The sequence below is a fragment of the Neodiprion fabricii genome, chromosome 6 (genome assembly GCF_021155785.1).
Source record: "Neodiprion fabricii isolate iyNeoFabr1 chromosome 6, iyNeoFabr1.1, whole genome shotgun sequence".
Lineage (NCBI taxonomy): Eukaryota > Metazoa > Arthropoda > Insecta > Hymenoptera > Diprionidae > Neodiprion > Neodiprion fabricii.
The window spans coordinates 26,558,339-26,573,174 of NC_060244.1; the positions used below are offsets into that span (position 1 = coordinate 26,558,339).

Genomic DNA, 14,836 nt, shown 5'->3' on the forward strand with positions numbered 1-14,836 from the left:
TTAGTTTATTTCTGTCCCTTTACATGGCACCTTTTAAAGTATGCTAGTAAAAATAACTCAAATAAATGAGTCAATGTTTGTAGAGAAAAATGAGGCGATTGTAAAAGTATTTAGGTATAATTATAGCGACACTATGAAACGTCGCATTATATCGATGAGCTCATATCAATTTTATGTTAAAGTATAATTCTTCGAGATTATTCTGGCTCTCCTTGCATATTTGGTCATATGTTAATTTCAATGATGCGATTGCTAATCTCAGGCTGTGTATTAGAATCCGTGTGTAGGTACACAGATATCTGCCTACGTCGGTCGAATATAAAAACGAGATATAATAGTCATCCAATATCACTGCGACATCAGAACTTACCTGAACACTTGTGGCCATGACATAATAACGGGCAGAAGTATCGCAAAATACTTTCCTCGAGTATCTTAAACAGCCGTTCGAATTACTTGGTAAACGGAAGTAAACTACTGGATTTAATTTTTCAAGATTTCAGGCAGCTTAATTTTGACTTTGGAATTTATTCGAATCAGGATCTTGCGATAAACGAATTTAGCTACAGATAAACTATATATTATTGCGAGCATCTAAATGTCAAACGAATTCGTCATCCAGGAGTTTCGCAATTGAGCCAGGAAAATACTCTTGGAAAAATTCTCATCTTATCTTATCTGATCATCATCACTTTTCTGAATATTATCTTTCGTTACATACTTGGCACGTGATATTCATGAAAACGTTTATAACAGTGTTGCATTTATATTTAGTACACGTGCCTATACACTACATACATACGCATGTATTCACACATATTTAAATACTTTCGAATGATACTTGCAGATATTCCGCGAATGACGTAATATATCGCAGTTTGGTATATTTTCGGTTCTGACACAATTCATGCACGCGCTAAGCGGCCGGTCCCGCTGAGATGTTTACATGCCTGCGTCTCTTTTGCACGCATGAGAACTACGCGAAACTTTCTCCTTCTAGCGCTTCTCGGTCTAGCCGCCGATTGGCGAGTATTGTGAGTTGCTGATTCAAACCGCCTCGTGTGAGAGAGAGAGAGAGAGAGAGAGGGAGAGAGGGAGATAGGCCTAGCCGGCTACATCGATCCGGCACACGACACTTCTACTCTATGTATATATATATATCTGATGCTGCTCACGTTTACCGGTTAGTAATAAAAATAATACGCTGGACGTACTTTGTCAGTCTTGAACAAGTCCTCGAAGCGGATGATCGAATCCGAAGTGCGGCAGTGCTGTTAAGTGTTCTGTGTCCGAATACAACACCAAGGATTTTACATAATTTTTATTTTATTTGTCATTCTCTGAGGTGAGTGGTGATTGATTTCTTTATGAATTAATCATCGTTCTCATTCTTTAACTCAGTTATACGCGATTACATTTTTTTTTTTTTTTTTTGCAGATCAAAGTAATCATTTCGAGAATAGATCCAGGAATTTCTCCGTTTCTGTTATCACTTGTTTCAATTTCAATTCGGTTCCGATGTCTATCTAAATACTCGTTAACGGAAATTCTTATGCAGTACCTGGATTCTCCGTGTAAAAAGGTCGTTGTGGTTCTGTGAGAGTAAAAAAAAATTTGAGTCCAATAGTTTTCAAACGAAAAAGAGTCAAAGTTGACCAATTACAGTTTACTTCAGCATCGAGCGGCGGCCATAACGGCCAATCGGTGGGATTTGACATTTAAAGAAGAAATTTGGTTGGCTGGTTTGAATTAGATCTCATTTGAAAACTGTTTGACGCCAGAAATTTTTGGTTCTAGAACTTCTTCAGAGTTTTTTTTTTTCGCGGAGAAAGTGCTGATCATGGCAGAGTAATACGTTCAATTTTAGAATATCGCACAGCCAGCTCAGTCAGTCGCAGTCAGTGACACCCACGTCATTTGATTTAATTGCGTCGCCTACTCGGGTTTTTGCACGGAAGCCGAGAAGCATTCAAACCATGTATGCAATCGCACCGTCCAAATATAGTACTGAGTTCACTGCTTTGTTTTGCAAAAATTTTGCGTTCGTTACATGAATCCGTCGTCTCGCTGAGAGCTCGATTATTCTCAAAATGATTTTGTTGTTTCAAGTGCTGATATTTATTGACAGTGACGCAGCGATAACCTCGCATCATATCTTAAGTTAAGCATGCAAAAATGCGCGAATATAAACCAGATCGTTACAACGTATCTACATTCTAATTCACAGGATAACAGCTGATAGCGTTCGTTGAACATTCGCGATGGCTAAACCGAAGACGAATTCTGAACCGGAGGAAAGCGCGATGGGTTTCAAGGACAAACAGAAGGCCCTTGATACTCTGAAGGCTCTTGACGGCCGTGACGTGTCCTATCAGTATCACGTTATCACCAGTTTCGTCAGCCGAGCAAAAAGGACGATTCAAATCACGAAGGACGAGGAGAAACTCACGAATCTTCGAGAGGCTCAACAGGTATTCGAAGACTGGCTTAACGATTATAAAGAAAATCACCGTGGCAAGGAAAACCTCGGCTATCTACCAGTTGAAACCGTCAAAGGCTTCAGGGCTTTGGCCAAGAAGTACGGAGTCCTGGACGACAGTTTCTACCGGTTAGTATATGGCGGAGGAAAATTCCCGGTGATCGGTTAATTGCATGCATTCGTGCCATGGTCCCCCTTTTTCTGGTAGGTAGCGTTACGCTTCTAATCATTTGACCTTCTGTTGTAGAGCGTACAAGGAAGAAAAGGGAGATTACAAGACACTGCGCGGAGTGAAAACTCCGAGCGGAGAGACGACCTGGGACATCGAGAGGAATCGTCAACTGAAGGAGATCATCGATAAAATAAAGTCGGACCACATTCAGTGGTTCGAGACCGACGTCGGGGACTTCAGGGGATTCCCGACGAAGGAGCACACGCAGTGCATATTGCTCGGCTACAGCCCGGAACCCACGAAGCTGAAAAAGTTGATCCAGCAGGTGGAGGAAAAATTTGAGGGGGTCAGCGAAGATGAGGATATGGAGTTGGCAGGTGGGGAAGAAGGACGAGAGAAGGGGACCAAGCGAAGTCACGACAGTTCTTCGGACAGTGATGATGACAGTGACGAGCCCCAGAGGAAGACGCTGAAGAAGGACGAGGAGGCGGAAGAGGTCGAGAAGGTGGACAAGGAAGAGAAGCAGGAAAGTGGACTCAGCTTTAAGGACAAAGAGCGAGCGAATAGCAGTCTGAAGTCTCTGGAGGGTCGCGACGTCGCTTATCAATACCACGCAATTACAGGACTGATCAGGAGGGCGGAGAGGGTCATCACTTGTACTAAGGACGAGGAGAAAATAAAAAATATGAAGGAGGCGATCGAGGTTTACGAGAACTGGATCACCGACTACAACGTCAATGGGCGTTCAAAAGAAAATTTCGGATATTTAGCCCTGGACTTGGTACAGGCGTACAAACCCCTCGCTGATCGATACGAAATTGAAGATACGGGTATTTTGAAGTGAGTCTTAAGAGTTGGACGAGCTAGAAATTAGCCCTATTTTTAATCTTTATATTTATACGTTGTACCAAAGTGATTCATCGATATATTAACGTTCATGGCAACTGCTCATTCTTGTTTGAAGATGGTGTAATATGTAACATGTTTGATTTTTTTTCCAGAGCCTACGAGCAGGAGGAGGGAGACTACAAAAGGCTTCGTGGTGTAAAAGTTCCAGATACTAAAATCACCTGGGACGTCGAGAGGAACAAGAATCTTCGCGCTATAACCGAAGAAATAAAGAACAAACATATTCAATGGTTCGAAACGGACCCCGAACTCCGTGGACTACCGACCAAGGAACACACGCAGTGCATCATGTGGGCGTTCAGCCACGATGCAGCGAAATTGAAGAAACTCCTACCTACCCTGAGAGAGAAGCTCAAGTTGACCGAGTAAACCTGCTTTGTAACGGAATATGTATAATATCTTGTATAATCTTAATATTTTGTTATGTATTTTGTCTGTGTAATTAAAGTTTTTCAAATTTCATGCGTTGGATTTTTTAGCTTCAATCCAAGTCAATGATACGTAATGACGACGACATGTAGATTAATAACATCTATGATGAATTCGATAAAAAAAAATCCTCAGTTTTTCTGTCTTTAGGATTCAAGATGTTTTGCCCCAAGATGTCCTGACGACGGTCACTTTGCGGAAGGCAGAGCTGCTAGCGAACGATTTATTTGCGACGCGTCTGTAGAGTGACCGTCGTTCGGCGGCCTGCCGGGCGCTCTGGACGGCCGCTGAATACGTGAAGGCGGCGCAGGACGTTGAGGAGTTCAATTTTACCGCAGACGATAGCGAGGCTGTAAAAAAATATCTCCGCCATTGTGTGTGAGTAGGAATTTATTGATTATTCTTATACTGCGTATATCACCGACTACGAAACAGTTGGAACAGGCAGCCGGGGTCAATGTTAGGCAGCAGCAAATGATATTAGGTAAATCATGTCGGTCCAATTAAAAGTTACGACTGTAACGTGCAATTGAAAGAAGAACACGAAGTACGATTGTAATGGTTGAGGGAGGACCATACTGAAACTCAAAACTTTCATATTTTCCGTCATATTGAAATTCCACTTTGATTATCTGAAAGTACTCGGAGAGCCTGAGAAAATAGGTGGTTAAACTTGAAGATCTGTTAGAAATTACAGAAAATACGCCGTAGAACATTGTATAAAAATACCAAACTTCAAAATGTTCCCAGCGCATTGCATCCTATGAATATGAAGTCTGGAGGACGTAACACGCTCCCCCTTGGGGAAGAACATTCGGTGAGGGTACGGAATAGGATGTTCGGAAGGAAGTGGAATGCCATGAAACGTACTAACTCACTTACAGAATATTACAAAGAAAGGTCTTAAAATCTAGAGCCTAGATATTAATTACATTTAGATGCGCAATTTTTTTCCATTCTTTTTTTTTCGTTTATTTGCGAGTTTTATTTCGTCACAAGCATGCATATCCGCCAGTGAATGTCTTTGCCGTCTTTTGGAGGCAGGTGAGTCTCCGAATCGGGTCTTTGCCTCCAACAATAGGTCAACCTGATGTCTACGTTTCCTTTTTTTTGTCGGCAAAGGAACTGGGGCCGGACCCTCTGTTGGACGATCAACAAGTTCAGCAGCTGGAGGATCGACGTGTTCAGCAGCTGCTGGACTCTCCGCTGGATCATCCATGGATTCAGGAACAGGCAGCTCCGCCGGAGGAGGCGAGGGTTCACGATTTGCTCCGAGAGTGTTGAACAGACGAACCAGATGTTTGTAGACATACATCATAATCCGTTTTGCCTCGTTTTCGGTGTTCGCTCTGCTAAACACTCTCGAGGCAATTACCCTCGCATCCTTCATGTCGAGAATCTTCCTGGACCTTATATCCTGGACGTAGTCCTCGAGTACTTGATGCAGCTGAACGAGTGTCACATCCCAAAAATACATGCTGATGTTTTGGCGTTGATATCGCGAGCTGAGATATATCTGAAATCCAATTACAGTTTCAATGCTCAAATCAAAATCAAAGAATCCAACAAACGAACAATAATAATAGTACAGTCAATGCATGAATAAATTCTGATCAATATAAAGTTATTACTGGTGAAAATCAATTTCAATAAGCGTTTGAAAAATGTCGTTAACGGAAAACAAATTTTTGCGAACGTGAAAGAGGAAAAATTAATGATCAAAGGCGAAGCGAACCTAATCTAACTTACAATTAACATAATCATACATTAGAAGGAAATAGAACACTATCAATAATTTTTTAAGTGTTTCAGAGGCTAGCTGCGTCTTTGTTCGCCAGGCGAACTTCGCCTTATAATTTTGGTCGGTAAGGTTTTGATTGATAAGGATAATACCTGGGGCCCGATTCTGACTTGGTTTTCACCTATAGTTTTCACTCGTGAAAACGGTGATAAGCGCCAGCTGGACCAATTGGAAGGTAGCTTTAAACGAAATATCTTCTTTTCACGAGTGAAAAATAAGTCAGAATCTCGCCAGTACGTGTGAGTTTACATGGATAGGTTAGCAAAACGGAGAGCTCAGCGACGGAGCAGATAATACAGAGCAAACTTCCTTATCTGCGTCCATCGCTTACCCGCCGAGAATTTAGTTCACGGAACGGACACACAGATCCGACGAAACCGAGCTCCACCAGTCTGTCCCAAGTTTTTCGCTCCGTGGGCTCTCTCAGGTTTCTCTCTGCTAGAGAGGTATTTGACGGGCGTGAGGTGTGATCGATAGTCTTTATTGCTCGCCGAGTATCGGGCAGGGGGGGGAGTTGGATTTGAGGTTAGGGTTAGTGACTCGCTGTCATTTGGCACGAGTGCGAGGGTTCCGATCGCCGGAATTCGCCCCGCGTTTCGCGAGGATCATGTTTTCGCAGTAAAAACCGGGCAATGAAGCATCGCGGAAGGTTCGCATCAGTGTCGAGTCGGAAATTCGGTCCTCCAACCGAATATGTAAGGAACCTCTTTGTTTGACGCGAGGCGAGGTGACAAGTATCACGGGCAGTAAATAACCTGCGCGGTGTTTCACCCCGGCGAAATAAACTGGAAACGAGAAGAAAGCACCGAATACTACGCATCATGTTTTCCCTTCAACGGTGAATAAATAATACTCATAATGTCGATCTCGTATTCGTTTGTTGAGATGGATCAAAGTAAGGTTAAGTGATAATGTCAAAGGCGGCTGATGCTGAGAGCGAGGCAGGCTCTATCTGCGACGAGGAACGTGTCAGGAAACTTTTTCAAGCCTGCGACGGAGACGGCGATGGCTTCATCGACAGGTCAGTACTAATGTTCATTGCTAACGTCTCCACGACTCTGTGATAAAGAATTTGCATCCAGTCCTCATTTTTTGTTTGTATCGTATAAGTTGTCCCTTTTGTAAAGAACTTGCTCCAAAAGCTTTTATCACTTTTTATGCACTCATCTGCAAAAGGAGCGAAATGAAAAAGATCAGTTTAGATCACAAGATGCCGGAGCAAATCTGAGCCTCTTCGTTCCTCATTCTTCTATACGTAAATTTCAGCTAGTCACCAACAGTTGATTCAACAGTTGAGTTTTGCGAGAATTGAACAATTTGTATTCCTTTTACTTTGTAGAAAGCTTTGTTTACGAGTTGAATAGATGACATTAGAGGGATCCTCGTCAGTTGCAATTATCCAAACTTTTAAATGGAAATCAACAAATCGACGGGTCTCAGAAACAGTTTTTCTCGTTTGATATGAGAATCTGAGCTCGAAGAGCAGTCGTTGAAGAAACTTATCGTTAGCACAGAGCACAGGTTGAAGAACGAAGCAAGCATCGGTGGGACGATGGGCTTCTGGTTAAACCCGATACCAACTTGTCCAGTTAGCAGGCCTCTGTGTTTTATCTCCTCTTGATACAGGGCTTGAAACACTAGTAGCATTGTAGTTTATCTCAATACTTTACATGCCGCATTCTGTGCGCAGTGCACAAAAGCGTGAGAGTTGAAAAGGTGCAGAATTTGATCCATGCGGTTTATGTGAGCAGTTTTCTGAGCTCGATTGAACCACAATTCCTCATTCGTTTCCTTTGAACGACACTGCAGCAGCTGGGATATAAATTAGTTTACAAAGCGTAGAAAAAGGGCCTCGACACCTCTCTTCATTACCGTGATTAGCTTTGAAAGGGAGAAAAGAAAAAGTGAGAGAGAGGTGTGTGGGTCTCGTTCATGCACCAACTCTCTTCTTCTTCTCTCTTCTCCCACTCTCGAATAAGGCAAAAACGTAAACACGATGCCACAGCCGTCGGTGCTCTTTATCCAAGGGTTTGAAGGAATGAAAGAGGGAAATATACGGGAGATTCCAAGACGCGCTCTGTGCAGGGTAAGGCAAGAACCAGGGGACTGACTTCTCGTGTAAACAAACCCCAGACTGCTGCTGGAGGAGAATAGAATTTCGTTCGACGTCGTCGACGTTGCCTCCAGACGCCAGTTTCCTTCCTCCACGTCTTTTCGCTCTCTCTGGTTTTCATTTATTCGCCCGAGTGAGCTCCGTACGCAATGGAATCCACGTGGTATATACCTTACAGGCACATATGTATGTAATGGCGTACCTACTCACCCCTGCCGCATTTTCATGACCAATATACGTAACTTAGGGGGGAAAAGGAGTGGCTAGAAGAGCTCGTCGTGTATCGACATTTTAAACGATGCAGGGGTAGCTGGTACGTAGATTCTTCTCCTCAAGAATCCTCTGTGTGCGTAACTCTGCCACGTTATTAAATTTTTCTACCCCGAAGACGCGACCAAGAGAACTTTTTTACGTTTGCTCGTGGAAAAGAACGTCTCAACTGCTCTGGACAAGTCATAACTGTCTCAAATTCTTCAACTATGATTATATTACAGGGGATTGACAAAGAGTCGGAGTAATACAAATAATAATGATCATTAGAAATTTCCTATCGTTCATCGCTTCGTTTTTGTGGTACAACAATGGTCGACGATTTTTCACCGCCGGCGATTCGTGTATCATCGTCCTCACTTCTCGAGAATATCTCTGAATCGTCAAACCAACGTCAGTCGAACAGACGCCCCAATTTATGGTGGAGATGATTCTTATTATAGTTTCCCGGATAGTTGCTGCTTGCTCCATGAATGATTCACTATGCGGGGTCGCTCCCGCTGTAACAGATTTAGTATCTCTTTGAAAACAACCCGCTTTCAAGCAGCGAATCCAAAGTCAGGTTACACACTAGCTTGCAGGCAAATACTACGTAATATCCGTAATCTCGTGTAGCATTATATACACATATATGTACATATGTAATAATACATACGTGTATAATACATCCACCCCCCACATTTGGGTGTACATATACAAGAAACGAAAGAGAAACCTGCGTCTGTAAATTTTTACCCCCAAATCCGTTGTCGCTTTTTCAAATCTTGTACGTAATTTGAAGCGAAAACTTCCCTCCTCTTCTGTTTTGGTAATTTATCTTCGTCTCAAACTCATTGAACTTAAATAACTATTATCGGTCTGTCACTGAATGCTCGTTTATAATATAATTACATCGAATCGATGAAATAATTTATACATAAATTACTGCTTAAATGTAAAGTACGTAATTTTCATTTCTCCGCTCTTATTGACAAACCGTATTATGAATATATACATATGTTGTCGCCTGTTGAAAAATCTCTTTGGAAAAAATGATTTAACACGTAATCCGAAAACAGACTTTCCTTGTTATATTAACTCATAGTTTTTTCGACAAAGTAACTTTTGCCAAAGCTTCGAGCATCTCTACTGCATGCATTCGATAACAACAACAAGAATAATAATGATAATACCTCGACCAACGGTAATAACAAGAGTTGCGTTGCCGTAAGCATTCAGAGTCCATTTTCCTACGTAATGCATCGCCTTACGGCGTGTAATGCGTATCCATAAATTGCGAGCACATGCCTCGCTTCTCTTTCGACCCAGTTGGCTCCTCTCTCCTTATGTACCTACGTGTACGGTATGTGAACACTTGTGTATCTTTTACATGGATGTACAATGTATATAGGTATAGTTTCAAACATATGTACATCCAACACGCTGACTCTGATAGCTTGCAATTTCGCGAACCTTTTTTTTTCTCTACCCACCTGCCGAATGAAAACGAGTGAATTTCTCAGTTTTTTGCCCTTCGAGTCCAATCAACGGGCGACTTTTTACTTAATCGGTTCTACTCTTTTTTCTCTACTTTCTCTCGGCCCAGAAGCAAACAAAATCTTATGCAAATCGAATGTCACAGTATTAGTTGTTTATCAATTTTTACGAGAGCGTGTCTTTGTCGACAATTTTTCTTTTTCTTTGTACCGATGCCTTTTACACGTATACCAACAGTACCAATTATTATCGCACGATTTTGTAAGCCTTGTTCGTTGCGTAACGAACTTTTCTTCTTTCGTTGGGGGAAGAAAAAAATAAAATCACCGGTATATCGTGTTCTCCTTTTCTGGTATATTTTTCTTTTTATTCCTCCTGTCTCGTTTACATCACGTTCACGTTGCATGTATGGGCACCTATGGCCCAGACCTCGTTATCCAGCATCCAACGAGACCCCCGTATATTTTTCACCCCCTCCTTCCCTTGTAGCTTACGATCTTAAAATCGGACTGAAAAATCCCCTTTTACGTGCGATAAAAGTAGTCTCGGGGAAGAAGGGAGAAAAACTGCAACGAGTCTCTTCCCGATACTTACAGGGGTGGTTACTACGGCGCCACAGGTGCCTGGTATAATTTAAGACGAAGGTAAAGAATGTATATGGGCAATATGGGGAATTCCATGGGAACCCAACCAGCGTCAAAATGTTTTTACCGCAATTTTCCCAACTCTGAAACAGTACCTTGAATTTTTTCAGATTTTTTATTCGACTGGTTAATTATTTATAAATATTGAGACCATAATTCTACTCTAATTTTGGAAACTAAAATCGGTCTCTCGAATTGTAAATCAATGGTTTTTATTTCGATCTCTGGTCGCGTTCACGTTACCAACTTCAATCTTGTTTTTTCTATGCATATGAAGAAAAATATCTTTAACGTTATATTGGAATAGCAATGTCATGGCTTAATATTATTATAGGTACGATAAACTTGCGTTGAAGAAAGAAGAAAGACAGAGAAATGAAAAAATTGATACACCATCTTAAATATTCACCACACGTATATTCGTTTACGATTAATTCCTGATCCATCGATCCACATTTTCTACGCTTTAAATCGGCAGCAGCGTTTTCTTTCAAATAACGTTGGCGACAGGGACTGCATCGTGCAGAGGGTAAAAAGGGACTCAGAAATCACTGACGCGCGTGATTCGAATCCGTATAAAATCGTGCGGAGAAATCCGCTTATATGCTTGGATTTTCGCAATATGTCGTTGTTATCTGGGTTTTTTTTTCTATTTTTTTTTTTATATCTCACTCCCATTAATTCTCTCTTTTCTTCGTTTCTTCATTTAATTAGCACTCACGTGGAACTAAAAATAATCCGTGAATGAAAATCGATACGGACGTGTACCTGTAGCTAAATTTCCTCTGCAAGCTCCGGAATAATTTCCGTTGAGTATTATTTTTATACGGCTGTTTTTTCTCTCTTTTTTTTTCATCTATAATGATTGAAAATTTGGAGCTTTATCGAATTATCGAATCGAAATACCGCAGTCCTACAGCCGATAAAAATAAGTATTTTCGCGAGATTTGCGCGAAGAATTTCTTGCCGATGGTGAGAGCGAGTTGTTGAAGGAGTTGCTGCTGCTGCTGCTGCACTGCAAGACGAAAACAGGCCAAATCGATAAGCTGCCCGTGTCTTTCTTCTCTTCGGCGTCGTTTCCTCGTTGCAAAGTTGAGCGTATTTACGCATGTATCGTGTACATGATGTTGTTGTACATGTATTTGAAAAATAGGTGCTCGAACTGTGGAGAGCAATCCCCCTGACGATTATGACGATGACGACGATTGTTTTAACGCCACTTGAGAACTTACTTCGTTGCCGTCCGCGCACGGTTTTTGTAATTTACATCAAAAGTTAGAGGGGATCCCTAACCAAGGATCAAGGATCAAGGATCAAGAACTACCGCGCCGGGATGACGAACGAACATTTTCGAGGACCTTCGAGGACTGTTCTCTGTAGGTACTCGAAGACGAGCGTGGGGGGATGAAATAATAATGATTTGAAAAAAAAGGCTAAAACGAGAATATAGATGAAAATAAAGAGAGAGGATGAAATCACTCGCGATGAAGAAATTTTCCATTCTTCTTTTGTTTTTGGATTTTTGTTATCAGTAACGCAAAAACCCAACGAAACATGAAGAGAAAAGTGAAAAATCATATCTTTTCTTTTTTTTTTGTGCAATTTGAGGAAATCTGAAGATAGATATCAAGTTTGTGAAACATAACGAGTATTTGTTTTTACATATTCTTGTGTTTACAAGTTAATTGAACTTGAAAAATTGTGTTTCCTAAAAATGCATCGTATATTATCTGCTGTAAATATAACGAATTTCAATCTCGTTTTTCCCTCTTAATTTCTTGTGTGACGATGATCGTGATTATTTTTTTCCTCTATCCTAATTACAATATATAACGGATAGCATAATCGTCGTTATTACGTGTATATAAGGTAATAAATAGGAGCTGTAACGGTGCAAACGAATCTCGTCGTCGACGAAGATTGGCGCAAGACAAGATTTGTCTAATATAGTAGTTGAAGTCTATTGATCCGCTTCTGCCAAATTTCGACAGGCATCTTATTTCCTCTTCCTGCAATTATTAACGATGCGACTTTGAAAAAAAATAAAACAGTTGATTTCTTTCAACCATCCTAACATACCTATTTATACATGTATCATACATACAGTACACATACCTATGTGTAACATGTGAATGTGATAGGACGTCCCAATCACCATATGCCTCCGTCCATATACCTACATGTGCGTATATGTAGAGAGAGAGAGAGAGAGAGAGAGAAAGAGGGTCGTAAATCATCGATATCGGTTTGTAGAAATAAAACAACAAAGGCATAGGTGTGCTCTGCACCCACACCCTTCACCCTCGTTTCACTGCAGCGCGTCGCCGCATCAACTATGTACGTACATATATATACACACACATATATATATATGCACACATGTATGGTACATATACATGTACAGACTGCAAGGGTGCAGAGTTTCTGGGTTTGAAAGGTTTTACCGGTCGACGTGGATCGCCTGTCCATTTCCGCTGTCAGATAACTTCGTGGAGTATAAAGTAAGGGGAATTCCATAGGAACTCGACCAAGGTCTGACCCTCACCATTTCTGATTTTGTTTCAAAGATTTTCTGCAATTTTTACAGCTCTTAAACAGGCACCCTAAATTTTTATCAGATTCTTTATTCAGCTACTCTATCATTCATAAATATTCAGAATGATTTTGAAAAGGAACTATTTTTTTTTTTTAATTCTCAAAAACTGTACTTTCATTTCCCATCATTTCAATACCGGGCCCATGTTTTTTTTATATCGTTTTACAGGACTTTTAATATTTTCGATGAAAAATTCTTGAATCTTCTATTTTTCACTTGGAACATTTTTAGACCGATTCCATTGTGAAGCGAATTTTGTCCGTTTCTTTGGCACGTTCAACTTTATTTTTCTAACGTCATATTTTCGATAATCGTATTTTATCGTATTGATAAATTAAACTGTATAGTTCTTCAATTTAATCGTCGTATAAATTCCTACATCTACATGTAAATAAAGCACACCCTGCAAATGCTGTTTCACCGTTGAAACAGTCGACACTGCATTGCGTCCGCAGCAAGTAAAAGTTGCACACACTGTCGCGAGGGTAAAAGTGAGAGAGAATCATGACGAAGAAGCGAGGAGGATAGGAAAACAGGGGGGCAACCCCTAATCCGTGAAACGTTGAGAAGGGTGGCGGCAAGTTCTACTGTTTTATGGCAAGTGACTCACTCTGCAGGCTTTGCGTATTCGATAAAACGATACATATACGACCCTCCTCTTTAATTACTCCCTCTCTGTCTGTCCGTCTGTAACAAGTTTATCACACGTATTCCTTTTTATTCCCGGTTGATTTGCCGAGCGAAAATTCTACCCCCATTATATATATATTTGAGATAATAGAAATGGCAAACCACTCGCGCACGGCGGAGGGATTCGTTAGATATTTATAAGGTCGTCGAATATATGCGATGCTAGATAGCGTATGTATATGTAAGGGTGAAATATCGCGTACAGCGCGTGAGTCGGGATCTTTCATTTTAACCCTTGACCTTTGAGGCGTTGGTGCAGCTCCGATATAAAAACGTCTCCACCTCGATATACACGTTCAACGTCGATATATTGTATATATCATCGTGTATTTTTAATATAATAATAATAATAATAATAACAACAACGTCGACACGTGTCGTTGTTGTTGTTTTTCGATGACGACACGATTTGACTATTTACACCATGTGCAACTCTCCCACGGAAATTCCTCCCCTGTAGTACATGTATGTACATTTCCCTGCAGGTATCGTGCGTGTATAATAACGGATATGTTATATGACTATACGTGGATTACAACACGTACCATCCATCAATGTTTTACATTCCTAACTCGTCTTTTATGCATATATAGTGGCACAGAATTGTTTATAGTCGATTCTGTGTACTTATTACAGATTTATGGAATTTACGATATTAGATGTGTATTTCCTATTGTTTATTTTTTTGATTCTTGTCCTTTTTTTTTTCCATTGATTTCCTATTTTCGATATATACGTATGTAGACCGTGAATTATTTCATTTTTTTTTTTTCTAATCTTCAGCTTACTACTCTTAATCTCTGCAATTTTTCAAGTAATACCAAAGCTTTTTCGAATAATTTGAATTAGTTTCTCGTATTATGGCATTTTATTTATGATTACTTAGGTATACGTCGTTATTGTAACGCATATTTGAATAGATTTCTTTTTTATTCCCAGAGGATAGAGTCAACCATGCTCGTTCGATTTTCCGATCTCTTTTACAATATCGGCTGACCTGTGAAAAAATAATTCCGCGCGATAAAACCGCGGCAAAAATTTTTGCATTCCCATTACGTACGCTTGTAAAATGCAGGTTTAGCTGATCTCGATAATGGAACAAAAATTTCGAACAAAGTAATAAAAATAAAAAAATTACAAAATCAAACTACATCCCCGGGAATGTACGCAGCACTTTGGGCACCTGGTCTAAATATCCATGGCGTCACGTATGCATTTTGTCGGGCGAGTATTCCCATAAAATTTACCCCGTAAAAC

At 40.6% G+C, this 14,836-nt stretch overlaps 2 protein-coding genes across 3 annotated transcripts in view; both read left to right on the forward strand.

The window, feature by feature from the left end:
- Positions 1 to 1,206: 1,206 nt before the first annotated feature.
- LOC124185806 lies at positions 1,207 to 4,022 on the forward strand. Its single transcript, XM_046576934.1, has 4 exons — positions 1,207 to 1,345; positions 2,228 to 2,608; positions 2,727 to 3,491; positions 3,653 to 4,022. The coding sequence occupies exons 2-4, from the start codon at positions 2,262 to 2,264 to the stop codon at positions 3,927 to 3,929; spliced, it is 1,389 nt and encodes a 462-aa protein (XP_046432890.1). The 5' UTR covers positions 1,207 to 1,345; positions 2,228 to 2,261; the 3' UTR covers positions 3,930 to 4,022.
- Positions 4,023 to 6,237: 2,215 nt separating this feature from the next.
- LOC124185803 (colorectal mutant cancer protein) overlaps positions 6,238 to 14,836 on the forward strand; it is a 43,821-nt gene continuing 35,222 nt past the window's right edge. The window contains exon 1 of one of the 2 annotated variants that reach the window (XM_046576930.1): positions 6,238 to 6,811. In XM_046576930.1, coding sequence (XP_046432886.1) covers positions 6,702 to 6,811 — 110 coding nt within the window. In that variant the 5' untranslated portion in view covers positions 6,238 to 6,701. The remainder of the gene's footprint in view (positions 6,812 to 14,836) is intronic. The other variant, XM_046576931.1, reaches the window with a different exon arrangement.